This window comes from Phoxinus phoxinus, assembly GCF_949152265.1.
Source record: "Phoxinus phoxinus genome assembly, chromosome: 11".
In the NCBI taxonomy this organism is placed as follows: Eukaryota; Metazoa; Chordata; class Actinopteri; order Cypriniformes; family Leuciscidae; genus Phoxinus; species Phoxinus phoxinus.
Window position 1 is genome coordinate 9,955,227 of NC_136886.1, and position 27,517 is coordinate 9,982,743.

At 40.0% G+C, this 27,517-nt stretch overlaps 1 protein-coding gene across 4 annotated transcripts in view; it reads right to left on the reverse strand.

Annotated features, from left to right (window-relative positions):
- cadpsb (Ca2+-dependent activator protein for secretion b) overlaps positions 1-24,013 on the reverse strand; it is a 90,809-nt gene extending 66,796 nt beyond the window's left edge. For 3 of the 4 annotated variants that reach the window (XM_079629301.1, XM_079629300.1, XM_079629299.1), the window contains exon 1: positions 13,069-13,647. In XM_079629301.1, the coding sequence (XP_079485427.1) occupies positions 13,069-13,407 (339 nt within the window). In that variant the 5' untranslated portion in view covers positions 13,408-13,647. Of the gene's footprint in view, positions 1-13,068; positions 13,648-23,968 lie in introns of those variants that run through there. The other variant, XM_079629302.1, reaches the window with a different exon arrangement.
- Between the last annotated feature and the right edge of the window lie 3,504 nt (positions 24,014-27,517).

Consider the following 27,517-nt stretch of genomic DNA (forward strand, 5'->3'; position numbering starts at 1 on the left):
TCTTCACGCGCTCAATGTCGAAATAGAGACCTTGAGAAAAACAGAAGGTCATGCCGGTCTGCCAGGAAATAGAGGGAGAGGGAGAGATAGGGAGTGAAAGGAAGGAGTGCTAGTGCTGCTTAATGGATTATAGGATATGGAAAAAGCTGGATGGGAGGGAGAGGGAGAGAGGGAGAGGGAGAGAGAGAGAGAGAGAGAGAGAGAGAGAGAGAGAGAGAGAGAGAGAGAGAGAGAGAGAGAGAGAGAGAGAGAGAGAGAGAGAGAGAGAGAGAGAGAGAGAGAGAGAGAGAGAGAGAGAGAGAGAGAGAGAGAGAGAGAGAGAGAGAGAGAGAGAGAGAGAGAGAGGGAGAGTGTTCTAGTTCACAAGGGGGAGAGTGGGTGTGTGGCAGCGATGGCACAAGAAAAATCTTTCACATGCTTTAGAATAAGGGTTCAGGCAGCTCTCCTACGGCTGTAGTGCCACAACAACTAGTAGCTACTGCTGTTCATCACACTACATTGTGTGACACAATCTTCCGCCTCCACTCTGGCTAATACTACTTCCTTTCATCCTACTCTCCAAGCCTCATAGGCGAAAAAACCTGCAGACTTATCGAAACTATGGTCTGACTCAAGGCTAGTGATGGACATAAATATTGGCCAGACTGTTTTGAGGTTATCAGCATCAGACAGCCAATAACTGTTCCCACTTGACTAATGAACTCTCCCGGGTCAGTTGTGTCCAAAATCTACAAACAAACATCCATAATAATCATGTTTTTCTTTAAATATTTGAAATGTCAATTCAAATACAAATATTAAAAATTCATTTTATTTAAAATGTAGCACATTCGCAGATTACATGTAAACATCCTAAAAAAAAATGTAAACGCTATACAATATGGTGAACACAACTTTTAGTTGCCTTGTTATTTTGTGATGTTCTGTTTTCCAGCTCTGGGTAAAAATTTGGGCTTTTGGTTGGGCATTAAAGCAGAAAAAACCATCAAAATTCAATATATTCCTTTGTGCACCAAATCAAAGTTTCGTTTTTGGTTTGCTTCTGCACTAGAGAGGGTTGTTATTTCTCTCATTGTTAATTGAGCCATCTATCTTCAAAGTGCACAAATATGAGAAGCCAATTAGTGCTGAATAGCAACATAAATTACACATAAGTTTTGCCTCTAATTTATCATCATAGGCAGGACACTTTATTTCCATGAATATTAGAAGTCTCATTAGGAGCTTTATTAGGGCAGAAGTTACCCATAGTGCCGGAAATATGGTAAGTGTGAGTGCACATTCATGATCTTCTTAAGCATATAAAACAACCACATAATTAATATACTTTCAACAACTTTTACAAATTAGGTATCATCTTCATTACCCAAAATAATAATTCTCTAATTCTGTCTGACCTCTGTTATGTAAATGCACTGTATGGTATCCTTGGGTATCCTAAGTCACGAAGAATATACAGACTTCCACACATACTGCAATGCCCCTAAAAATATGAACAACAACAAAAAAAGCAAAAGCAAACATTTTCAAACATACACTGCTCTGGCTCTTTAGGAATGCAATAAATACACTGTTCCAAAAGTTCAAACACAGCATTCAGAATGAGCTTTGATTAATGAATATGGATGCATAAAATGTTCTGTTGTCCACATTCACACTGCACTGAAATGACTTTTAACAGTAAAGTCCTTGAAATGTCATGCTACGTATGCATGTATTAAAATGGTGTGTGTGTGTGTGTGTGTGTGTGTGTGTGTGTGTGCGTGCGTGCGTGCGCGCGCGTGCGAGTGTGTGTGTGTGTGTGTGTGTGTGTGTGTGTGTGTGTGTGTGTGTGTGTGTGTGTGTGTGTGTGTCCATTTATCAATGTTGATGAATCAATATTAATTTATCTGAATTTTCTTTTTATTTTCGAGAGTGCTAGGCTAAATTTACTCTCTGGGTCATAAGTTAATTAAAGCAGCACCAAAAATAGCCACCATTTATTCCACTAATTAATAATTCACACTCAAATGTGTATGACCTGCTAAAAGAGGTTTAAGAAACTTTCAGCTGGATCTTTATTACTTCTGACAAAACGAATCTGCCAGTCTCTCACGTTCTCTTCCTCTCCTCACCTGTCCTTTTTTCTCAGTGTGCTTAATGAACCGATAAATTTCATCCCTCTCACCCCGTTATATTAATAAGGTAATTTCAGAATCTCCAAATCTCATCAGAGGAGATCCAGCTCTGGTCTTTCAATCAAACATCCTCTTATCTCCACAGGAACCTCTCATAACGAACTCCTTCTCCATCCAGCTGCCATAACCGCTGCCGTCTCTCAGGCTCTAATCTGCTGTCTGACCTCCACTCTCTTTCTATTAGTGTCGCTGTCATTGTGGTGTCCTCAACCTGTTCCCTTCACTACAGACCCTTATGTCTCTCCTCAACCCTTAATATTCCCCTTTCGAATTAAACATTCATTTCTATGATTTCCATATTGTTTGAAATGTTTTGTTTTTTTTATATAAAAGCAAAGATATGTATTCCCTGTAAACAACCAGCAAACATATAGTCCAGTTTCATGTATTATTATCCGTTTACGTCATTGTTTTAAAAAATGAATGTGTACTCATAATATTTAATATGGTTAGAGGTTTAGAGGTACAGGGGTTATTAGGGGATCAAAAATGTTTCTATAATAATCAAATGTGCCTTGTAAATATATTTAGAATATCAGTATAAAGGTTTTAAATTTCTAAAGCAGTGTGCACGTACATATTTTGGTATTCGATGTCGCCAATATGTCCATATTGTGGTTTTTATCAGATATCCAAAAAATGTAGAAAAATGTATTACTGATGTAAGAATAACATCAGGCTGAAGAAAAGTAATATATATATGTGTGTCAGGATATGAATCCAGGTCTTATTTGCATGCAAAACAACAGCTATGCTTTTACAATCTTAAATTGCTAAAAAGTGTTCCCCCATCCCTTAAAATGATTGGGATGAAAGGGGGTTAGATTATCCGTTCACGTCATTGTTTTAAAAAATTAATGTGTACTCATAATATTTAATCAAAATAACTTCCCCTCCCTCTTGGAGCGTCATCAGTTCTCTGATGATGTACAGGTGCGAGGGCGGGGAAACCTGTCACTCACATGAGATCACAGCAATAGCGAACCGCAATGATCCAATCAATTCCCGATGGACAGAATCAAGTCCCGCCCTACGTTTTATCTAGGCTATATCACTCAGATAAGTCACAACTTATAGGTGTTTTGAACGTTTTTTAATTTTAAAACGATTTTTATGGTTATATAAAATGATCACACCTGTGAATTCAATAAAAAAAGAAACTATACTGGCTGAGGTAAAATTCTGAAGACATTGAGGTGCTTTCTGCCTGTCAATCATTCTGAGTGATTGATCAGGAAGCCCATAAAAGAGAAGCAACAGTGTGATAGTTCAAGCAGATCATTCTCATTAAATGCCATATTTACTTTCATAAGCCGTTGTCAGTTGTTAGTTTGTCATGCGAGAATGTTTTCCTCCTGTTGTTTTAGACAACACCGAGATGTGCTGCTGCTGTCCTGCTCCATCTCGAATTCATCTTTGAGGGTGTGGTTTAGGAAAGATGGGGGCGTGTCTGTTCAACAATTGGCCATTTTTAACAGCAAAAGCCTTGTTTCAAGCATTTTGGCAACAAAAAAAAAATGTGCTTACATAACTGTTCTATAAATGTCAGTTGTCAGTGATTTGACACACAGAAACCAAAATAGCAAATATAATGTGTATCCATTAATCTCTCCCATTCTCACTGACCTGTTTTAAATGAAATCCCTCATAAAATCACAACCCACACTGCATTACTGATGTTACAAACTGTGTCATGTGTGCAACATTTTGCTAGAAAAGAAAGCATCACTTGAATTACAAATTATAGTAATATATGTATTTGGGCTTATTGATGCAAATGCAGTTTTACATATTGTTTTTCATTTCAAAGCCCATCACAGACAAGACCAAAAGGGATTGGTTGTTGTTGTTTTTTGAGGGATTTGTATGTTTTTCTTCCCTCATATTTTTCATTTATCACCGCTCTACAAATTTGATTCATGAGAGTTGGTTACTTTCTTCATCTTATGCTTTAGTCAGTAAACTGCAAGATATTTTCTTAATATGTCGTTACAATGAAAATCCTCACGAACTTCAAATGGACAAGTAATTTGATTTATTAATAAATTTTATTTTATTAATAATTAGACATTTGTCTATCCTTTCTATCTTGATTTTTCTATTTCCAGTCTTGTCCTCTCCTCTTGTTCCTTTTGCCTGTCTTTCAACATGTGTGTGTGGGATTGCGGCAGAGATTTTATACACACGCACACAATACATGCTGGTAGTGTCGCTCCGTAAAAGACCTCAATTGGAAATCAGTGGAGAATGAAACTGAATTTGTGAGCCTGGCAACTCGATACAGGCATGGTAACTTCATCCATCACACAAAGCTGCTCTGATTTGCCTTCCTGTCTGAACAAGAATAAAATCATGTGGCCAGCAGGCCAAACCAGTGGGGCTCTCAGACCGTAGAAAAGGCCTGTAGGGTCATTTTCATTGGGTTTGATTGTGCTAAATACTCTGAAACACAGAGTTTGATTGAGTTCATTCACCCATCTTTCATGTGCTTGCCTCTTGTAATAAAGGGAAAAAACTTTCACTATCTCATTTTGCAAGCCCTACAGCAATGCAGACATTTAACTGGTTTGTAAAGCCTTTTAAATGGGACAGGCATTATTTCTCCAAGATAGGCATCTTTTAGTGTGAGAACACCAGACATTGCATTTATAAAAGACTCAAGGTGATGCATCTCATTTGAGACCAGCAGTTCAGTATATCCATCAATTTATAACCTAACAATATATGTTTCCTTGCAATGCAACAGCAGACCCAATATCTAAACAGGGCCATTGGTTTTAGATTGCAAATAGGCATCCACTAAAGGCTTGTACATAGATAAAAGCCTAGCTGTGAGTGACAGTACAACACCGCAGTCCCTTTATGCTGTTTTTCACAAGGTCAAAAGCCTTTACAAAGGTGTGACTGTGCAAAACAAACAATAGTCAAGCTAAACCTGTCAACGTGTGATATCACATGCAAACGTGCACGCTTACGGATGGCAATGTAAATGTGCAACCTCAAGACCGATGTGAATCTCTAATCTGAGCATTAAAGCCTTATCCTGACTCAATTTAGTGTTGTATAATTAAGAAATGTATAATAAACCTAATAAAAAAGCCGTGACATATTTATCTTTAAATCAAATATTTAAATACTGCAAAACTATATTGCAAATATTTTTTTCAACTATTTTATTCCACAAAATACTTTCAAAGACATCTTCTCTACACTTAATACTGCTTTCAGTGCTTTAACACACCAGTTCTGTAAACAAGACATTAATACTATTCCACTTAAACTTCCATTTTAGAAACAACATTGGCAGTTACTTTGTTTATTTTTGCTCCGCCAACAAAAAGTTATGAACAAAGCCACAGTAAAATTACCATTGCGTAATTCCTGTGTGTTTTGAATTAATTGTTTGAGTGTACAATTGAATGACTCACTCGTACTTGGCTGGTTCCTAAATGAATCACGTATTGTTTGAGTGAAAATTATTTAAATAACGCCTAAAAGCAATCACTTGTCGTCACCTACTGGTGTAACTATATAACTTGCAGAAATAGTCGCTGAAAAAAAGTCTGAAATACAAGAATGAGAACTAACTTTGTGTCACGTTTATCATGGACTTTCTGTTTGTTTTCTTCATCATCATTAGTTCATTTTCATCACCTGTCTAGTTAATCAGTTAATCATCCTTCATTGTCATCACCTGTTGTACCCTCGTCATCCTCTGTGTATTTAAGTTCCTGTCTTTCACCTTTCAGTTGTCGGTCAATGTATATGTTACTGTGTGTTGAGTGTGTTACCCGTCTGCCTGTACCAGTTGTGTGAGTTTGTTGTAGTAAATGCTTGAATTGGAACTATTGTGCCTCTGCTTGTCTTCATCCGCACCATACCCGTGACAGATTGACCGACCAAGACAGTATGGATCTTCCAGCCGTCCAGATCCTTCTCCTTTCCCAGGAGGATCAGTCTCTCGAGGCCCACACACAGAGGTATTTGGACTTGGTACCTTTGGTACATTATGATGATATCAGCCTCTGTATGTTCTTCTGGGCAGGCCTCAACGCTGAGGCCAAAGCACGCCTGCCCGGAGATGGGCCTCGGGAGAACTTCGCTGCCTATGTGGAGTGGGTATTATGGAATAACGGATCATCCTTCACCGTCGATGATGCCACCAGCCCCACTCCAACTCCAGAGCTTCCTGCACCGCTGGTCCCGTCCAGCCCAGAGCTTCCTGCACCGCTGGTCCCGTCCAGCCCAGAGCTTCCTGCACCGCTGGTCCCGTCCAGCCCAGAGCTTCCTGCACCGCTGGTCCCGTCCAGCCCAGAGCTTCCTGCACCGCTGGTCCCGTCCAGCCCAGAGCTTCCTGCACCGCTGGTCCCGTCCAGCCCAGAGCTTCCTGCACCGCTGGTCCCGTCCAGCCCAGAGCTTCCTGCACCGCTGGTCCCGTCCAGCCCAGAGCTTCCTGCACCGCTGGTCCCGTCCAGCCCAGAGCTTCCTGCACCGCTGGTCCCGTCCAGCCCAGAGCTTCCTGCACCGCTGGTCCCGTCCAGCCCAGAGCTTCCTGCACCGCTGGTCCCGTCCAGCCCAGAGCTTCCTGCACCGCTGGTCCCGTCCAGCCCAGAGCTTCCTGCACCGCTGGTCCCGTCCAGCCCAGAGCTTCCTGCACCGCTGGTCCCGTCCAGCCCAGAGCTTCCTGCACCGCTGGTCCCGTCCAGCCCAGAGCTTCCTGCACCGCTGGTCCCGTCCAGCCCAGAGCTTCCTGCACCGCTGGTCCCGTCCAGCCCAGAGCTTCCTGCACCGCTGGTCCCGTCCAGCCCAGAGCTTCCTGCACCGCTGGTCCCGTCCAGCCCAGAGCTTCCTGCACCGCTGGTCCCGTCCAGCCCAGAGCTTCCTGCACCGCTGGTCCCGTCCAGCCCAGAGCTTCCTGCACCGCTGGTCCCGTCCAGCCCAGAGCTTCCTGCACCGCTGGTCCCGTCCAGCCCAGAGCTTCCTGCACCGCTGGTCCCGTCCAGCCCAGAGCTTCCTGCACCGCTGGTCCCGTCCAGCCCAGAGCTTCCTGCACCGCTGGTCCCGTCCAGCCCAGAGCCTTCGCCGCTGGTCCCGTCCAGCCCAGGACCGCCTTCGCCGCTGGCCCCGGTCAGCTCAGAGCCCTCTTCGCCGCTGGTCCAGTCCAGTGCTGACCTCCCCAAGAAAATTTTGGGGGGGGGCAATAAGTCCTTTGAGGGGATCGTGGAGGCCCTTCCGACACGGTTCCCATGGCCACCCGAAGGGTCCACACCGCCATGGTCGCCCGAAGGGTCCACACCGCCATGGTCGCCCGAAGGGTCCACACCGCCATGGTCGCCCGAAGGGTCCTGGCCGCCTGCACGTCCTGCTCCGCCCTGGCCGCCTGCACGTCCTGCTCCGCCCTGGCCGCCTGCACGTCCTGCTCCGCCCTGGCCGCCTGCACGTCCTGCTCCGCCCTGGCCGCCTGCACGTCCTGCTCCGCCCTGGCCGCCTGCACGTCCTGCTCCGCCCTGGCCGCCTGCACGTCCTGCTCCGCCCTGGCCGCCTGCACGTCCTGCTCCGCCCTGGCCGCCTGCACGTCCTGCTCCGCCCTGGCCGCCTGCACGTCCTGCTCCGCCCTGGCCGCCTGCACGTCCTGCTCCGCCCTGGCCGCCTGCACGTCCTGCTCCGCCCTGGCCGCCTGCACGTCCTGCTCCGCCCTGGCCGCCAGAAAGGCCTGCTCCGCCCTGGAGGCTTCCTGCTCCAGATCGGCCACCCCTTCATCAGCCTCCAGGGCGCCCACCCCCCCACCCCTTTGTTGTTCTACGGCGCGAGGTCGCGCCTTGTTGAAGGGGGGCGTTATGTCACGTTTATCATGGACTTTCTGTTTGTTTTCTTCATCATCATTAGTTCATTTTCATCACCTGTCTAGTTAATCAGTTAATCATCCTTCATTGTCATCACCTGTTGTACCCTCGTCATCCTCTGTGTATTTAAGTTCCTGTCTTTCACCTTTCAGTTGTCGGTCAATGTATATGTTACTGTGTGTTGAGTGTGTTACCCGTCTGCCTGTACCAGTTGTGTGAGTTTGTTGTAGTAAATGCTTGAATTGGAACTATTGTGCCTCTGCTTGTCTTCATCCGCACCATACCCGTGACACTTTGTAGTGCAATTATGATAAATGTAATTATTCATATTTATTATATTTTATTTATAGCTATCTTTTATAAGACATTTTCAAAATATAATATATAATGCAATATTTTTTACTTTACATGTCAGTTAAAATTAGTATAGGCCTATTGAAATTTGATAATATAGCTACAGATTCCCACCTTAATATCTTTTAAAAGCGGATAATATTACGCAAACATGTAATTGCGACCTAAAATAGCATGCAGGTAAAACACAGAGAAAGATGAAAATAAAGCTAAAAGAGAAATGGGTAGGAGAGAAGACCTCGTCTGCAGATAAATGAATCTGAAATGACACAAAGATTTGCTTAGCCAGCTAAGTAAAAGACAATGAGCCCTTAAAAAGCAGTCACCGTCTGTATTACCCTGCGAGGAGTGATACCTCAGCGGGATGTACACACAGTATACTGATCTGATGAAAATCTTAATGTTTCAGTTTATAGGTGCAACAAAAAGCTAGAGGGTCGGGAGTCTGTAAGAGCCTCTGCATCCTTATGATGTGTCCTTGTTATGAGACCACCTTATCTGCTGAAATGGAGGGACATCTACCATCTATCAGTGATGAAATCAAAGACGGGAAGGATACAGATAATTGAAATTCTATCCTCCCCCAAGGCCCATGAACAAAACTGCTGAGAGATCTCTATCGTGTGCCTGTATCATCTGGGGTTCAAGCCAGGGCTGTCGGCCCAGACCAGAGGCTCACGAGAGCAGATCCAGGGTGAGTACATACTGACAGCATACAAATTAGTCTAAGGCAAAACCAACAGTAAAAGTGACCTCCTGGAGTAAAAACTAGGAGAATGAAATGTGATTCGCATGCTATAGAAACAATGAGGCTGTCATTCAACATTATTGGATTTTATAATGGACTGGCTGAGCAGAGGACGGCTGACTAATCAGCAGTTTGCTGGAGACATGAACCATGATAAGCCCTTCAGAAAACTCAAAAAAACTCAAACAAACTAGGAAGGCAGCCTTTTAGAAGAGCAAAGATTTTAAATCTAATTCTGGATTTGATTGCTTTCCGCATAGTAAACACTCACTGGATACTAGAATGCTTCAAGGTATTTTGCGAATAAGCAAAAATCGAATAAGTTTTGTTATTAGCCAGCAGCTGCACTCTAGCGAATGGATGTAAGAGTACAGCCCAAGAGTATGATGTAAAATTGACAGCAAATGTAATAATGATATTCCCAACATATTATGTGATTTATAACTAAAGGAGAAAATATGATATTTTAATAGATTATAATGTTCAATGCAATGTGATAATTCTCATGTATTGTTATATTGATAGCATTTTTATTGTCAATGCGTGAACAGCTTATACCGGAAAAAAAGAAGAAGAAAAACATATCCATGTCGCTAAGATCAGATGCTTTCTATCTCCTGCTTTCTCACTGCTGTCATTTGTGTTGTGTGATTATTTTGTTATTGAGAGGAAAGAGCACAGCAAATATTTACATATTCATCTAAACGTCACTTTCAGCAGCCTGGACGGCATTGGGATGTTTCTATATAACTTCTAATAACCAAAAAAGAACTGGTATATCGGCGGCTTGAATCACGTTCAGCACAAGCACAAGCAATAAGTTGCGAGCAACAGTTCACTTAACGGCCACCGGTGCGCTAATGACAAGGGTTTCTGAATTCTACATATGGCCCCTTTAAAAGGATAGTTCTGTCATTATTTCCTCAAGTTATTTCAAACCTGTATGAATTTGTTTCTTCTGCTGAACACAAAAGAATATATTTTGAAGAATGTCGGTAACCAAACAGTTGATGGGCCCCATTGACTTCCATATACTTTTTTTTTTCATTCTATGAAAGTCAATGGGGCCGATCAACTGTTTGGTTACCCATATTCTTTAAAATAACTTCTTTAGTGTTCAGCAGAAGAAAGAAATTCATATGTGTTTGGAACAACATGAGGGTGAGTAAATGACATAATTTACATTTTTAGGTGAACTATCCCTTTAAGAACTTTCATAATGACTCAGAATAGAAGCACAAGATGTGTCATTCTCCCTGCAGCAAAATCACCAGCATGACCAAATTGTCTTTATAGTATAATATAACATTTTAGGTAACATCATAATCAACATGTGAGCATTAACCTGATAAAGGACATATATGGTTTACCTGCTTTTGCAGTCAAATAGCAGAGAAAGAAAATCAAGCTCCCCCATACACATAAGAAATAATGCACGAAGGAGATTTGATTTTCTTTGAGATAGAAAAAATGTGATTACTTAATGAGACATATGCTACAGCCATTACCTTCAATTCCCTGAACTCCTCTGATATCACATTAGCTGAATAAGCACTCATAAAACTACTAGACAAGCTTTCTGCAAATAAATTAGAGCAGCCTAAAGAGATGAAAAGAAAATGTAATAATGATTTTTAGTGACGATATCTTAACCCCAAAATGCTAATGTGTGGATACAATTTTTGCAATTTTTTTAACATGAAATTATCTTTTTCATCTGGCACTCCAGAAAAAATACAGTGTTTTTGATAGTTTGAACTTATTGTTTTTATCTTTAGTATGTTATTTTGTATAATAAATGGGAGTTAATTTGTACGTATGCAGGTCTTTTTTTATTTTCCGTCCGTTACCTATAGGCCCATACAATGAGTTATATGTTCAGATTTATATTTAGTGAGTAAACAAGTAAACCCATCATTTAGCATTTTTTTACTGAATTCACTGAATGGATTCTATTGGGAAAAGTTCATCTTAAAACTACTATAGTGCAAAATGATATGATATATTACTTCATTGTCAGACAAATCTGACATTTTTCCAGCATGAGAGTATCTATGTTTATAACAATGAACATCCAATAAACATTGCACTTAATCCACACAAAACAATTTACACAAAAATCTCACACATTATAGCCTACATTACACTCCCTTAAATGTTACATTACGCCTTACACTCCTATGCTTATACAATTAAAACACTACAACACCTTCGCTTATACTTTTGATTAATATTATTAGGGTTATTCAACCCTAAAATGGCCTGATGCACAAAAGAGTGCTTCAGCCTCACTTTGTTGAATCTTGATACCTCCGGTGTGATGGTGCATGAATCTATGTAGATTTTTTTTTTATAAAGCCACTGATCTTTACCATTCACTAATGTCCATCTCAATGATGTTAGTGTGGTCTTAAATGCAGTCAACACAAAACAGAGTTATACCATTCTTTCGACCCTGTTCTTGATAGACGTCCTTCATGTCGATGATTCACATGGATGATTCTGAGTCACTGAAGTGATTGACTGCAGTGATTCTATTGAACCTAAAGGACCTCAACAGTGACTCGACTCGAGATTCATTGTAACGACCCAAATACCACCAGCCCTGACTTACTTGACTGAACCGGCACGCATTGTGAAGATCAGAGCGTTGACATCTTGTAATGACAACAGCAGGTATTCCAATACAATGTTATTGATCACAGCTCGACCTCACGTGACGCTGCCTAGCATTGAATAATAATTTGGGACTCATACATCCGTAGCTTTTCAATGAGTCTATTGTGTTCTCATCTGACGAAGCCACATTGCATAACCAAATCTACTGCTATACATTGACAATGTCAAAAAGTTTTTTTATTAAAAATATATATATTTACATGTTACACATATATGCCCGAAATTAAATTTCCATATACTTTTTTATTTTCTTTACATATGAAAATAACATTGTCCAGTTAAATCCATACACTGACAACAGTCTTTCTAGAACTGTAATGTTTAATTATCAAACATAGATTTTTCTTAATTTATTTAAAAGTGTATGGAAGAATGTAAGCATAAGACTGGAGTGTTGCACTTATACAGTAATAGCCTTTAACTGTGGTTTCAGAGCATGTTGTAAATAGCTTGGATCAATAACTGAGGGGAATTGGTTGGGACCTCTGAAAGATAGGCTACCTCTCTGAACAAGGAAACATTTTTATGTTAGTACTGAAAACAGGTTTCTTTCGTTTCTTCCTGTCTCAAGTCATTAGTCTGTAAATAAAACTCTCAGGATCATTTCTAAACACACCTTAGAATTGTTGCATTTCATTTAGACTTGTTATTTATCAACAGGCTTTTGAGTAAAAATGCCTTAATAAAATAATTGCGTAAAATACGATTAAGTAGCCTATTTACATAACTCAGGTGACATGACAAATACGTTCGTAATGCTTTTTGACCTTCTGAACAGTGGATTCGGCGTTCGCATCTGTTACGCCAAAAGTCACCTTGGAAGATGAATGAGTGGCGCGAGAGATGGCGCAAAAGGAACTGAATATCCTATGGCCGCAAGACTGCACACAACCACTGACTTCCAATGTGAACGAGTCACATGACTGTACTACGGCAATGACACCGCTTTATTTTGGTCCATCAGCCTCTTGAAGAATATCTATAATTAGAGCTCATCTCGTGCGGCCGAATTTGACCGAATGTGCACGAATTTGGGGGGCTCGCGAGTCGCGACAGGCAATGAAGACTGTGATTTTATAGGTGTCCCATTAAGGATATGGTGATTTATTTATTTTTTTACAAATGTTTCCTCACTTTATGAGTAATATCACCCTACATATGCAAGGGTATTCAATCCAATGTTTGCTGACAATATCATGACATAAAAGGAACATTATGATGCATAACGTTTTTCTCAAGGTGAGACCCGGACACCTCATGCTCTTACCTTCAGCTGTCGCCTTGCCATGTCGGTAGGCTGCTTGGCGTTGAAAGGATAGGCGACGCATCGCATCACAAAGACATAGAGTTGCAGCTTCTTCTTTCGTTCATCTTCTTCCCTCTGCAGTTTCTCCACGTCCTCCTTTTCTGGCTCGCTGACGGCCGACGGGCTCGGGCTGGATGGTCTCGCGCTGGAGCCTCGGCTGGTGGGTTGGAGCCTATCGGAGCTCTCGCTGGTCCTGCTGGGGGAGATGCGAATGGATCCGGACTGAGGAGCCATCACCTCTCGGCTTTCCTCTTCCACTATCCCGTCCGATTCCTCTTCGCTGGAGGATGGATCCAACATTTTTTTTTTTTTTTTTTGCTCTCGCCTTAACCGTACAAGCGAATTAAACGCACGATGGGATATTTACGGCGTGGAAAGGTATCAGTTTGTTGACGTAGTGTTCGGCATTCAGATGGGCTGGTCGACTGTTGGTGGATTTTGAATACCCTGACACACTTCGGGTGCGGAAGCAGACACTGCAATCTCTTCACTCGCCCAGAGTAAAGATGCTGCTGCTGCATACGTGTTCTGTGCTGTGCCTCCGTTCGCCAGTCATTGCGAGGGACTCGAGAGGAAAGGGGGTGGGAGGGGCGCGCGCGATGAAAAGAGCGAATGATGGCCACTTCCTGCTGAGGCTCGCGTGAGACGCAGGCGCTGTCCGCGGTGCTGGATGAGAGAGCGGGTCGTTTCGGTCGCAGAAATGGTGAGGATGGTGGAGACCGAGGATGTGCTGTTATTTCATCTGACCTCTGTGTTTCACTCGCAAAACAGGGACTTGCCATATGACATTAGCCTACCACATCACCACATGATATATTTCGTATTAGCCTACACGTTTGCTTAATTTAACTGTTTTTAAGTCTAAATAGTTACAAATTCCAGAAGTCAAAATTAAATATTTGAACTATTTATATTATTATTTGACTCTCCGTAAACCATACAACATATGTATGGTAACACTTTACACAAAGTTCTCATTTGTTAACATTAGTTTATATATTAACTAACATGAACTAACAATAAGCAATACAATTATTACAGTATTTATTCATCTTTGTTAAAATTAGTTAATATATAACTGTTCATTGTTTGTTCATGTTAGTTCACAGTGCATTAACTGTTAGGCCTATATTTGTTAACAATTACAACTTTTGATTTTAATAATGTATTAGTAAATGTTGAAATTAAGTACCGTAACATTAACAAATTTGCTAGCTCAAAGAGCAGAGCGGTGGCGCTTGCTACGCCAGGGTCATGGGTTCCATACCCAGGCAAAGCAAGAACTGATAAGAATGTCAAATGTGGACCTTGAAATGCAATATAAGTCTCTTTGGATAAAAGCGTCTGCCAAATGTGTAAATGTAAACTAATAATATTAAATTCTGTAGATGTATTGTTCTTTCTTAGTTAATGTTAATAATTGAAACTTTATTGCAAAGTGTTACCATATATATATGTGTGTGTGTGTGTGTGTGTGTGTGTGTGTGTGTGTGTGTGTGTGTGTGTGTGTGTGTGTGTGTGTGTGTGTGTGTGTATTTAACTATTTTTAGACAACAAACAAACATATGATATTTGTATTTAATTAGTAGACTATCCCTATAAACCCCATAAAACCAAAATCACACACACAGAATATAAAAATTCGAAATATGTATTGTGTGATTTTGATTTTATTTAAATTTGCTTCTTGCTAACTATTTTTATTAACACAATATGATTATTTAATGTGACTATATCAACCTGAATATTAGGTTACACCAATGAAAAGGATTTTAAAGGTCAGATAGAAAAAGCTCCTGAAGGATTTACTGATTATTCTTTAAAAAAAAAAATCTGTGCAGCTTTTTAATTGTCACGAAGGGTCGTTGATCACACACGACAAAGATGATATGATTTAAAAAATGTTTAATGAACAATCCACAACACGAAACAGAAAGCAGGCAAGGTAACAACCGCGATACCCTGACGAGACCGGACAAAACTCAAATGAAACACAAGGCCTCAAATACAAGGAACAAACAAAGGGAACTAATAAGGACACAGCTGAACAGGATGAGTAATCAAATCAGTAACCAATGTAAGTAATAAGGAAACATACATACAGGCAGGGAGAAAGCAAAGAACAAAAAACAAAAACTAAACATAACATAACAACATTAATATTTAGTAGATATGACATCCTCCAGCAGTTTGTGCACAGTTGGCTAAAAATGGAAAACTTCGACTCCACAGAAAGACATATAGTCCTCACAAGCTGTTTGCTATTTAGCAGAAGCGTTTCTATCCAATGTGACTTCCCTTACTATGGCAACAGTCCCTTTGGAGCGACCTGAGGTTAAGTGTTTGACTCAAGGCCACATGGGTGGTAGGGGGTTTTGTTTGTAGTTTTCTTCCTACTGAAAGTAGCATGTCTTAAGGTCGTTTTGAGGGCATTTCTGAAGGAGCAGCAATTCAAGGAGTGCTTAGTCCAAACAAAACCACAACATAAGGTGTTTCCAATTGTAGCCAGAGACAAAATCAATAAACAGCAGACACAAAGAAAGAAAATCGGATAAATTACAGTGGCAGCTGATAAAAGGACGGTCAGATTTATGACGAGCCCCTCCCTTTTGCGAGGCCTGCTATCTATTTCTCAACTATATGACATGTCGAATAACATTCACGGTAAAAGATTTAGGATCTGTTGTCTTAAAAAACAAATACATATTTCAGTTATTTTCTGACAGCATATCATTTTTTTACATTATTGGCTTGCATTCTCGCGACTCGTGATAGTCTCGTGACTATGATCAATTTTATCTTCATACAGTCCTGCGGCAAGAATTAGACTGTGCAGTCTTATAGCCATACATCCCAAGGCTTATGTGAATTTTTCTGATGGATATGAGAAATGTACTCCAGTCATGTTGAATGCATTTTAATCATTCATCAGGATTATTCACCCACTATGAAATCACAATTTAAGCTTTTGTACTGCGTTGCATAATAATTATAGAGAGACTTCTGAAAATGGAGAAAAAAAGGGAAAGAATATTTCCTAACATAAAAATTGGCAAAACAGAAATACCCCGGCCCTTCAACAGTAACATGCACATTGTTTTACAGGGCTTGCCGGAGAATTAGCAGTTAAGACTATAAATACAAAGTCCCAAGGGTTCAGACTATCACACCAGATGTTCAGTAAAAGTGGTGCTCTCCAAAAACACGTCTGCATGTTCACACATTTTCTAAATATAGCTAAGTGCTTGGTTTATTTCAGAATAATCACACTCCTTGAATGTGGCGATGAACCTAACCGATATGAAAATACCTTGCAGCAAAAAAAAGCAATTATACCTGAAGCACACACAACAACTCACTTTATTTTTCCTACCAAACAATCACCAGCTCACCAAATACTGTAAATACTAATAAATTTGTTTTAAGCTAATGTGAGAAGACAAATATTTCAGTTTCACCAACACTTGCCACTGTATTTTTAATTGATCTCAAACCAAATTAGCACTTCCGGTTCAGGCTTTTTTTCGGTGGATGTTGGCAGAAATGGTTCTCCAGATCCCCCTAACACACACCCTTGCTCCATCTGCAGCAGCACTCTCTCTGCATCTTAACCATCAATAATTGATTGAGTTTCTCTCTGCCCTGCTTTACTTCAGCTGCTTCGATGTATGTTTCGCCAATTTCTCTGTAGATTGGAGTAGAAGTTGTATGGTAAAGCTAATATTGGCTTACAGTGTCTTTGGCTTGGAGGCTGAATAATAATACATTTATGGTGAGGTTTTGAATTCTTTAGTTGTTCCAGCATTGGTATGCCGTTGAAAACCACACCCTGTCTGCATGTACAGTAATAAATAATATAAAGTCAAAGAGGGTGCTGTGTGTAATGTTTTTTTATTTTGTGCATGTGTGTGCCCGCCCGTTACATGTTTTCATATTAGATTTGACAATATGTCAGTGATTAATTCACATCAGAGGCAGAAGCAGTTAATTTCATTCTCTTCATATCTTGTTTTAATAAATGGGTTATTAATTGAATGATTTGAGCTGGCCATGACCCAACCATTGTATCGCCCCCTCTGCTTTTATTTTTCCCTTCAGTCTAATTTTACTTTAATACCTTAAGTTCCATAATTGCTGTATTTTCAGGATTTTCAGTCCTTTTCCCTCCTCTTGCTCTCTATACATAAGAAAATGCTGAGCATTCAGAAGTGTCATGCCAAATCAAACCGCAGAGGCACATGTCCATCAGATTTTATATATATATATGAATAAATTATCTTTTATAATTTGTTGAATGATTGTTGTGGGTAATCACTCATTCACATGTTCCATCATCTATCCCCCTCAAAATGTAATTTATTTTATTTAAAACAAAACAAAATAATTATTAGCTTTGAATTTTATCAAGCAATCCCTTTCATGCTAAATAAAACCTTGCATTTTTACTCTTAAAGGGTTAGTTCACCCAAAAATGTAAATTCTTTCATTAATTACTCACCCTCATGTCGTTCCAAACGAGTTACGCATCACGCCTGAGCTTCTGCAAGAGGATCGTTCTTGCGTGTCAAGCAGGTTCTGTTGAGCTTCGGTTTATGTTCGCTGATCAATGTTTATATGTGAATAAAAGCCTAAATTCACTATGTTCATCATATAAACCGATTGAGTCTCTCCAGAAAATTTGGACTAAACCGCTCAATTCATATAGATTAGTTTTACAATCTCTTTATTAACTTTTTGAAGTGTCAAAGTGTCTAGCATAGCTGTCAATAGAGGGAAAGAAAGCCTCTATTGTAAAAAAATTCTTCATTTGCGTTCCAAAGATAAACAAAGTCTTAATGACATGAGGGAGAGTAATTAATGACAGAATTTTCATTTTTGTCAACATTCCTTTAAGTTGGAAACTTTTAATAAATAAATAATAATGTTCAGTTTAAAATAAATACATGAATAAACAGTAAACAGTTAAAATGTGTTAAAATTGGTAGAGGAAATCATTAAAATGTAAAAAATCATACTATTTTTATAACAACAAAAATAATAGCCTAATGAAACTAACAATACAAATGATAATCAAATAAAAAGGCCCCAGTCATGAAGAAACATAACTCTGTTCATTCAGTGAAAATATGCTTTTTTAGATTCATTACATTCATTACGTATGAAGTCCTTTATTTTAATAAATATCTGATATTAAGGCTGCATTCCCTATTTCCAGCCCTATTTCTGCCCTTACAATAATAAACAAATTTCCGAAGTGTAAACTGTGTACAAGATTCAGACATGCTAGACACGTTCATTCTACAAACATCTTCTTATAAACATTGTTTCCTCGCTCTGTGTAAGGCAATTAGACTGATCTGAAATGAAACAACAGAGAGGGGATGGGGGAGTGTGGGGAGAGGTGCACTGCTCTGGTAATCAATCAATTGAACAACCATCATTTGCATATTCATCAAGTACCCCCCACCCCACCCCAGATGATGGATTTTAAACAGTGAACATATGCACATGTATTGACAAATAGATTGTCAAAGACGTTTCAGTTCAGTCTCTTGAATAAGTCAGTTTTCACTCTTCAGGAAAGCAGAAAATCATTGATGATATCATCTTGCACTTAGGGGCGTATACAAATTTTGTCCAATAAAGTGCTCTCTAAAATGAGAATACCCCCTTCCCAAATATTACTTAACTAACAAATAGCAACCCAATAGCAAGTAAACCTATTGGCTATTTTTCATCTGTGCCCTGCATTCCCATATCCTCCGTTTTCAATAGGAAATGCATCAATACGAGAAAGAAACCTGCACTCGTCAAGCCATTTCATGTTTTCTTTAACTCAAAAACCTCTAATGTCATGGAGTACGGAACATCTAAAAAAGCCCAGCCTTTCTTCTTCACCATGTGACATTATTGAACAATGTATGTGGTGTGTGTGTGTGTCTTTTCAGATTTAGAATGTGAAAATACAAGGCAGATTCATGGGAAAATAACTATGTGTTATTTTGTGTGACATCTCAGTGGGTCAATGGCAAAGGCTGAGTTTGAGTGCTTACAGACATAGTCGAAAAGCTCTCTAAAATATTAAAACACTCCAAGTCTCTCTGTATTTTTCTCCCTCAGTCACTGTTTTCTTTCCATGTTCATAAAAAAAAAAACAATCCGATGAAAAAGGACACTTGTGTACAAGTATGATGAAGGCACCTTCATGTACGCCTGTGCAGACTTTGTTCTATGATCTTATATATATAGGTCCTCAGGTCTTATTGATCAGAATATACTCTAAGTACAACTCACAACAACTCATCACTTATTCTTCAGTCATCTTTCAGATGTGTATGGTTCATCAAAGGCTACACTGAGACCATCTTTACATGCATGCTGCAGGCGTCTGCCATTTACTTCTCTGTACCCCTTCCTAGAGCAGAGCCGGGTTTAAGAGGACCATTATTTCTAAATATAGAGCTCTTTAATGCACTGGTCCTTGATCTGGTAAAACACCATGTAGAACAGCACTGACACCAAAGAATACATCTGCACTGTCAAGTTCTCTCATTCTAAGGTGAGTCTCATCTTAGCACTCACTTCATTCAATCTCCATTATCAGAGCGAATAAAGAAGAATGATGATGATTAGATCACTCCAGAATGACCTGTGATTCTCAAGCAGAGAGCACTTAAAGGCACAATATGTAAGAATTGTGTATCAAAATATCCAGAAACCACTAGCACAGTGTAATATATTTCTTTCAATTGTGTACTTATCCTAAATGTTTCCAAGAATGAGTAAGTACAGAGAAATTCACACTTTTAAAGGGTGCCCGTCCCTTGTCACTTGTCAATGACGTGATATCCGAGTTATCCCAGGTTTCCGATTGTACTGCCATTTGTTTGAAAGTGACTGTTTGAGCAGTGCTTTATGCATCGCTACACTATTGACTGACAACAAGAATGGACAATTGACCTTTGACAATGGTCCTGTATTTGAGAGCTTACAGTTACATTCACCCAGTTCTATTATTTGAGCGTGACTTGCGCGTTATTTAACTGAACTTGCACTAGTAAACTTTTTATCGTACCCCTGTCTGTGGTGTGAACAAAATCGCACAGAACACTTTTTTGCTTTGAAAAACTCAAGACGCGAGTGCAACGGTCAAACACGTGTCTAGCACATGTTTACATAGAAAAACAATAGAAAGGTAGCACAGTCAACTGGAAAAACACTTCTGTGTGAACCGGTAATTAATCAGTCACGCTACGCTGCACACACACGTCTCGCGTGTGTCGCGTGTCTTGTGTGGTTTTGACTCACAGAGCTGGAGATAAACTGCATGTCACCTGAAGGTATGCAATCGCTATCTTCAACCGGAGCTGCTTCCATTAGATTCTTGTTGTTAACTAAATTAAAATGCACTCAAAGCCTCTGTTGACCTGACAGACCAACCCACGCTGACATATTCACAGTTATCGCGAGAGTAGAAAGGAGTTTGACGTTGATTATTCGTCGATACAGTTGCGACTCGAACTTTTCTGTGTCACAATTCGCCGTCTTATGCTACGCTCTAAAAGTATTTATTGTTTTTGCGAAGGATTGTAGATACTTTTGAGTGTGTTACAGGCAAACTTCAGACCACAACGTCGCTTAGTTACGTACATTCTGTCATCGTTTAAACTGCACTGTTGCCAACAAATTTTCAGGAGCTGCTAGAGAAAAGTCATTTGCTGCTAAAAGTTGATCAATGATGTTATGATGTCATTGGGTGATCATCACGCGCAATGGGTTGTGGCCAATATTTGCCGTTAGAGTGTGCATGGATCTGTGCAGTTGTAAAAATTGTACTTTGAATTCTATCCGGAAAAAGTACACCCCGGTTATCTTTGGAATACTCGTATTCAATTATGATTTGGGACACTCATTTCTAATACTATTTAGCAAAGTGTGAATTGCTTCAATTATAAAGAACCTTGATGTTTATAACTTCTTAAAATGTTTTTAGTTAAATTTGTGCATATTGTAAATGGGCACTTTAATCATATTGGTGATAATGCTAAATGATATCAAGTATAAAACAAGTTTTAAAAAAAAATAAACATGTCTGGTTTGGTGTTGATGAAAGGGCCTTACTGATGGGACTGTGCCTAAGACAAAAGGTTTAGAAACACTGGTTTAGATCACAGTTTAATTACAGTGAAGCATGCATTGTTTTCCCGTTATTTAACAGCGTGTAATCAGTCTTTTTCTTTCTTCTCCCTCTTGTACCTACACTAGACAGGAACAGGAGAGAAGAAAAACCCAGAAAAAGAGTCATTAAATATGCAGTGAAGAGCAGCAGCACTTCAGGCGTAATGAAAGACTCAGTGCTGTCAGAGCTTCAGACCTGCCATCCACCGGGAAACACCAACTCCTTCCTTATTTCGAAACAAAGGCCAGAATATAGATGTATTTGTATAACACAAGACGATATAAAGGGTTTAGATGAGCATAGAGGGATCAGCTATTACTGCTATTCAGTCAATTATAAACAATGAAATGTACCACTCTTTACTCAATCGTGGTGTATCCCTTATAAAAGATTAATACAGCTGATATGCTTAAAGACACCAAGTGGTTTGATTCATTGAACAGTGCAGTATTGCATACATGTGATAAAGGAAATCTGTAAAATTACCTGCAATTTTCTCCTTACAGCAATGCAATCAAACCCTTTTGTTCGCTGCATATTATGACACCTCTAATTAGGCACTCTGAAATTATTTTTGTGTTATAAATGTATTCATTTTTCTTCTCTGATATTCAGTACAAGCTAAATTAATTACGTATAGGCCCGCCACGTTATTATTTCAAAGGAATATTAAAAGGAAGGCATTTTTCTTCACTGTGTTGTCGAATTTCTCACGTGTAAGCTGTTTTAGCTTAATCTTTTTACTGTAACCACATGCAGGTCATTATTTAGTTCTGTTTCTCCCCACTGTAGCTAAGGGATTTTCTTGCCAAAGGTTGCCTGCTTCATTGGCTCCATTCTGGGACATATATTTTTTGTCTGCGCTAATGCAAAAATCCCACTGTATGTGAACAGAGAGCTGATAGGAAGCCAGAATTAAATTAGCCTTGAGTGGATCCTGGCATATGAGATAATAAGCAATGAGCCAAAGAGAGAGATTGAGCGGGAAAAAAGAAGATTGAGAACAAGACAATTGTGAAATAACTTCATAATTGGGGCCATTTATTAATATGTTTTTGACACACACACACACACACACACACACACACACACACACACACACACACACACACACACACACACACACACACACACACACACACACACACACACACACACATTGTGTTTTCATGTTCTGGGTACTTTCTGTAGATATAATGATTTTTTAAATATATCTCCTATAAGCCTACCCCTAAACCTACCCATCACACAAAACTTTCTGCATTTTTACATTTTCAAAAAACATCACTTATGATTTATGAGCTGTTTTCCTTATGGGGACCAACAAATTTCCTCATAAGGATTTCTGATATTGCCATTTTTTGTGGGGACATTTTGTCACCCTAATGTAGGCTTTACCAGACCAGACCAGACCAGCCCGGTCACTCACACTCACACTCACACTCACTCACACACACACACACACACACACACACACACACACACACACACACACACACACACACACACACACACACACACACACACACACACACACACACACACACACACACACACACACACACACACACACACACACACACACACACACACATTCAATAGAGCTGACAACATGTTCCATTAAAAATCAACACCAGGAGGTAATCCTGTAGCAAAAGCTGGCTACAAAATGACTGTTTACTAAACTCTCTGAGGGAAAACTGAAATTATCACCAGTCAGTGTTGGCATGTACGTAGGGCACAGTAAAAAGGTAAGCCTTGGTCATCCAACACTTTGGCTGAGTGGAGTTCAATCTTTACTTTACATGCATTTCAAACGCAACAGCCCTCCTAGTGGAGAATTAAAGTAACAGCAGCATGAGATTCAATACTTGTGTGAAAGGAAAGCACAAAGAAGCTTCCCAAGTGTTAGGGGAGTTGTATGTAAGCCAATGATTAAAAGCCAGTTTGTGCAATAAAAACAACAACTAGGAATAATATACAAATAAATTCAAATGACTAGAGTATGTTTGATGGAAGATCATGCAGGAGACAGTTTACAGCAGATGGCAGCATTGTATAACAAAATACAGTTTTTTTGTTTTGTTTTTTTACAATCGCTATAGGACACATTTCTCGACTTAGGTCACTTTTTCTAAACTTTACACATGCAGTGAGCACAACATCATTCTATTTGGGCTAAACTAAGCATTAGCCTACCATTGCTTTAACTTAAAATGCAATCACTGACTACATATTTCACTTTACGTTCATTTGTTTCTCACTCAGACTCAAAGACCACCAAAACTCTATGCACCTACACAACAATTTGTAGGCTACACGTTTACATACTTTTTCAAAACTGTTAAATTTGAAGGGAACCTATTATATTATCCCCGTCTTTACAAGATGTAGGCTAAGTCTCAGGTGTCCCCAGAATGTGTCTGTGAAGTTTCACAGTTGAAATGTATTGTCCCATGTTGTAAACAAGGGGGTAATCCATCAGCCGGAAACGGAATGTCCGACAAGCTACGCAGCTCTCACGCCACACCATGTTCTTACGCAGTGAAAAACACATGGAGCAGAGAGGACACTGACAACACGCTGACAGAAAAGGTAACTTTTGGGTTACTTTTTATATTAAACAAAGTCTCACCTTTCAAACTTGGGCATTTTTTAAAAAGAAATTTAAACAATAAATACCGGTTTGTGGCTCTTTAATGTGTCTGACATATCGCTGTTGCATCAGTTAAACCTGCTCATGAACCGATCATCTCTTCCTTCTAGTCAATTTATAGCATCAAATAAACATGAAACGAACATAAGAAGGAATGTTGTTTTAACCGCGGAAAGGCGTCAGTACACTCCGTTTTTCAATTTCAAATCCTCCCATGTTAATCTACTAACTCTAGGAAGTATTTGTGGCTGGGGTGTATTCGGTTGGTTTTAGCAATGAGCAGTCCCTCTTGTGTAATAAAAGCCGAGCCTTAAACAGGAACATTAACCCATATTTCATGCAATGAATGTCAAGGCAGGGCCTTTGTGATGTTGAAATTGGATGTTGACTCTGGGGTGATACAGCTGTGTGGTTGTTAGGATTGTATGTGGTCTTGTAAGTGTTGTGATCTTGTTTACTCTAATAATCCGCATGTTGTTCCAAACCTGTATGAGTTTCTTTCTTCTGTTGAAGACAAAAGAAGATATTAAAGAATGTTTGTACATGGAGCATGTGAGCACCTTTGGGACAGGCACAGGTGCTCTCTGTGTGCTCCCAATTCAAAAGAGGTCTTTAGCAGATGTTGCCTTAGAGATGCTCAGGGATCCTGATTTTTCCTCTTTGTTGGGACCCGGCAGGCACAGGTGGTAACGGGCTGGACCCAGAGGCAAGCATGGATGCTCTGTGTGTCTTACTCTGACTCCACTTACTCCGTTGTTGCCTACACTGCTTAGTCTTCAGTGTTGCATCCCCACTCAGCCTTCTCAGACCCGGCAGGCACAGGTGCTCCTTCTGACTTCTTCTGCCTCCACTTTCTCTGTTGCTCTGTGGTCTTTAGTGTTGCATCTGACAAGTGCAGGGACTCAACCTTCTCAGATGCATCACTGAAGACCAGGGAAGAGGTGCATGAAGTTTCTCATGCCTCAACTGTCCCTCACCACTGCTGCCACCACTTCTTCTTTTTCTGCCCTAAAAGTGTCTGGTCAGCCAAAACCGTAAGTCCCAGAAACACAAAATTTGGCAGGATGGTCCCAAATGCCCCCCATTGGTGGGGGGACTATAGGTGGCGCTATAATAATTGTTTCTAATATCTCCACAACCATACTTAAAATCAATATTCTTTTTACCTGTGATTTTCTGAGTGAAGCCATTTTGAGATTTTTGATAAACCTTTTGGTCCCACTTTATATTAAGTGGCTTTAAATACTATGTAGGCCTACTTGCATCAAAAAATAAGTACAATGTACTTATTGTGTTCATGTTTTATTGTAAAACACTTTTGCTGCTATTGCGGTGTGATACGGGTAAGGTTAGGGACAGGTGTGCTGGTATGGTTAAGTTTAAGGGTGGGTTAAGTTATAAGGGACAGGTCAACAGTGTAATTACATAAATTAACTACAGCTGTATTTACATGCAGGTATTTTAAAAATATATGTACAATGTAAAACCATGTATGTACAGAATAAGTCCATTGTATCAAATTATTTATTTCAATGTAAGTACAAAGTAATTAAAGCCAATTAATATAAAGTGGGACCTAATTTGGATTCATTAAATGGTTTAGAAGATATAGTTTGATAAGTGTACTGAGCCATGGCTAGAAATTGATTTGGGTTATATCTTCTAAACGGTTTGACTAATTCAATTTTTAGCAGAAGCAAATAAACCTTGAGAACCAGGCTCAGTCGGCGGCCCAGTTCTCCTCAAACGAACCAACATGTTGTGATTATGGTTCCTGGCTGCATTACAAGTCAGAATTGTGGATTGATATCATTCAGAGTATTTAATTCAGCTCATTCTGGATACATTAAATTATGGATGGATTTAACCTTGTCCAGATGGTTAAAGGACCGACACAGATCACAAACAATTGTAGCACCTTGACTTAATCTTCACCAATCATCCGGAGCGGATCACAAAATCGTACAATATGTTAACTGGTCTCTCAGATCATAACATGGTGCTGATAACAAGAAAATTAACCAGAAAGCGATTTGCAGCTTATTCCGGGAAAAAATTGTTCATTGGCATTCCAAGGAGCAAACAGGAACAATTTCACACAGCAATAAGAAATATGAACTGTGTCACTTTATTATTGGACAATGATTTGGAAATAATTAGTCAGAAATTCACTGAATGCTTAAAAAACAAAAATGAATACGCAGTGACAATCAAACACAACAGAAAGTGTTATTTTCCCTGGCTCAGTGGTTGAAAAATCTTGTGAGTATTCACTCTAATTGCCAGTTCAGGTGTGGCTGAAGGCTACAGTTCGTCCGGTCAGAACAATAATGTCTCACTCAGGTTATATTCCAAATCGTTGGTTTATTAAAGGTGCATAGATGTGTGGTTCTGTGAATACAGAATACAGATATAAATATAGATATAAACATATATAAACCACTAAACAATATCAATAAAACTTATTTGGTAAAATGCTGATGAATATAGAGGTAAAATATAACACAATACAATCTCTGTGATGGAATACTTGAAATGTGTGTGCGCTAACGCTGTACACGAGCTGTGCACGAGCTGTGCATGCGAGCATTGCTATTGCTGCATGTGCGTGCGGTCGAACCAAGATGTAAGCAACTATGAGCGCATGCGCGCGCCCTGACATACAACCGTGCATTAGTGATTATTAGAAATAAATACTGATACTGACAACGAACGACAAATATACATTGAATTGCAGTAATGTCAGAGCAGCAGAATATAATTAAGTAAACAACATTAAATGTAAACACAGATACAGGTGGATTAGCGTTCGCTGAGAATGTCCAATAATTATGTGATTACTTACAGTGTGATGCACGCACACGCACGTTCGATAAAACCTCCTCCGATTTGGGCTAATACCCTATATTTCACTCTACAAACTATATACAATATCCAGCCGATCTCCTTTTCCCTTTATCATCTGTCTATTCTCTTCTCCGTAAACTTCGCGAACTCCGGTGGAAAGTGTGGAATAGTCCATTTCTCGCTGAATGACAGGGGTGACTGGGACAGTCCATGTGTCAAAGGGGAACACTTTCTACAGCCGCCCCCAAATTCACATTGTGAATTTGCCAACTTTAAGTGTCTTCGCTACATTAGGGTTTACAGCTAGTCGGGAAGAGAGGGCAGACAAATAATCTTTGTTACAGGTCGGGTGTAAGTTTTGTCGTTAACCTGTATTTCCGCAGATCTGACTCTCTTGTCCAACCCAGGAAAGACCTGAACTATTCTCCCTACAGGCCAAAGAGCGCGGGGCAGTTGTTGGTCCAATATCATGACCGTGTCACCGACTTGCAGGTCAGCTTTTTCAGTCTTCCATTTCTGTCGGATCTGGAGGTTGGGTAGATAGTGCCGGATAAAGTGCCTCCAGAAGTGGTCAGCTAAGAGCTGGCTATGTCTCCACCTCTTACGGCTCAGGAGTTCAGAGTCTTGGTATACCACTTGCGGTAATGAGGCATCTCGCCGCCCCATCAACAAGATGTTAGGAGTTACTGGATCTGGATCCGCAATGTCCGAAGAGGTGTAGCCAATGG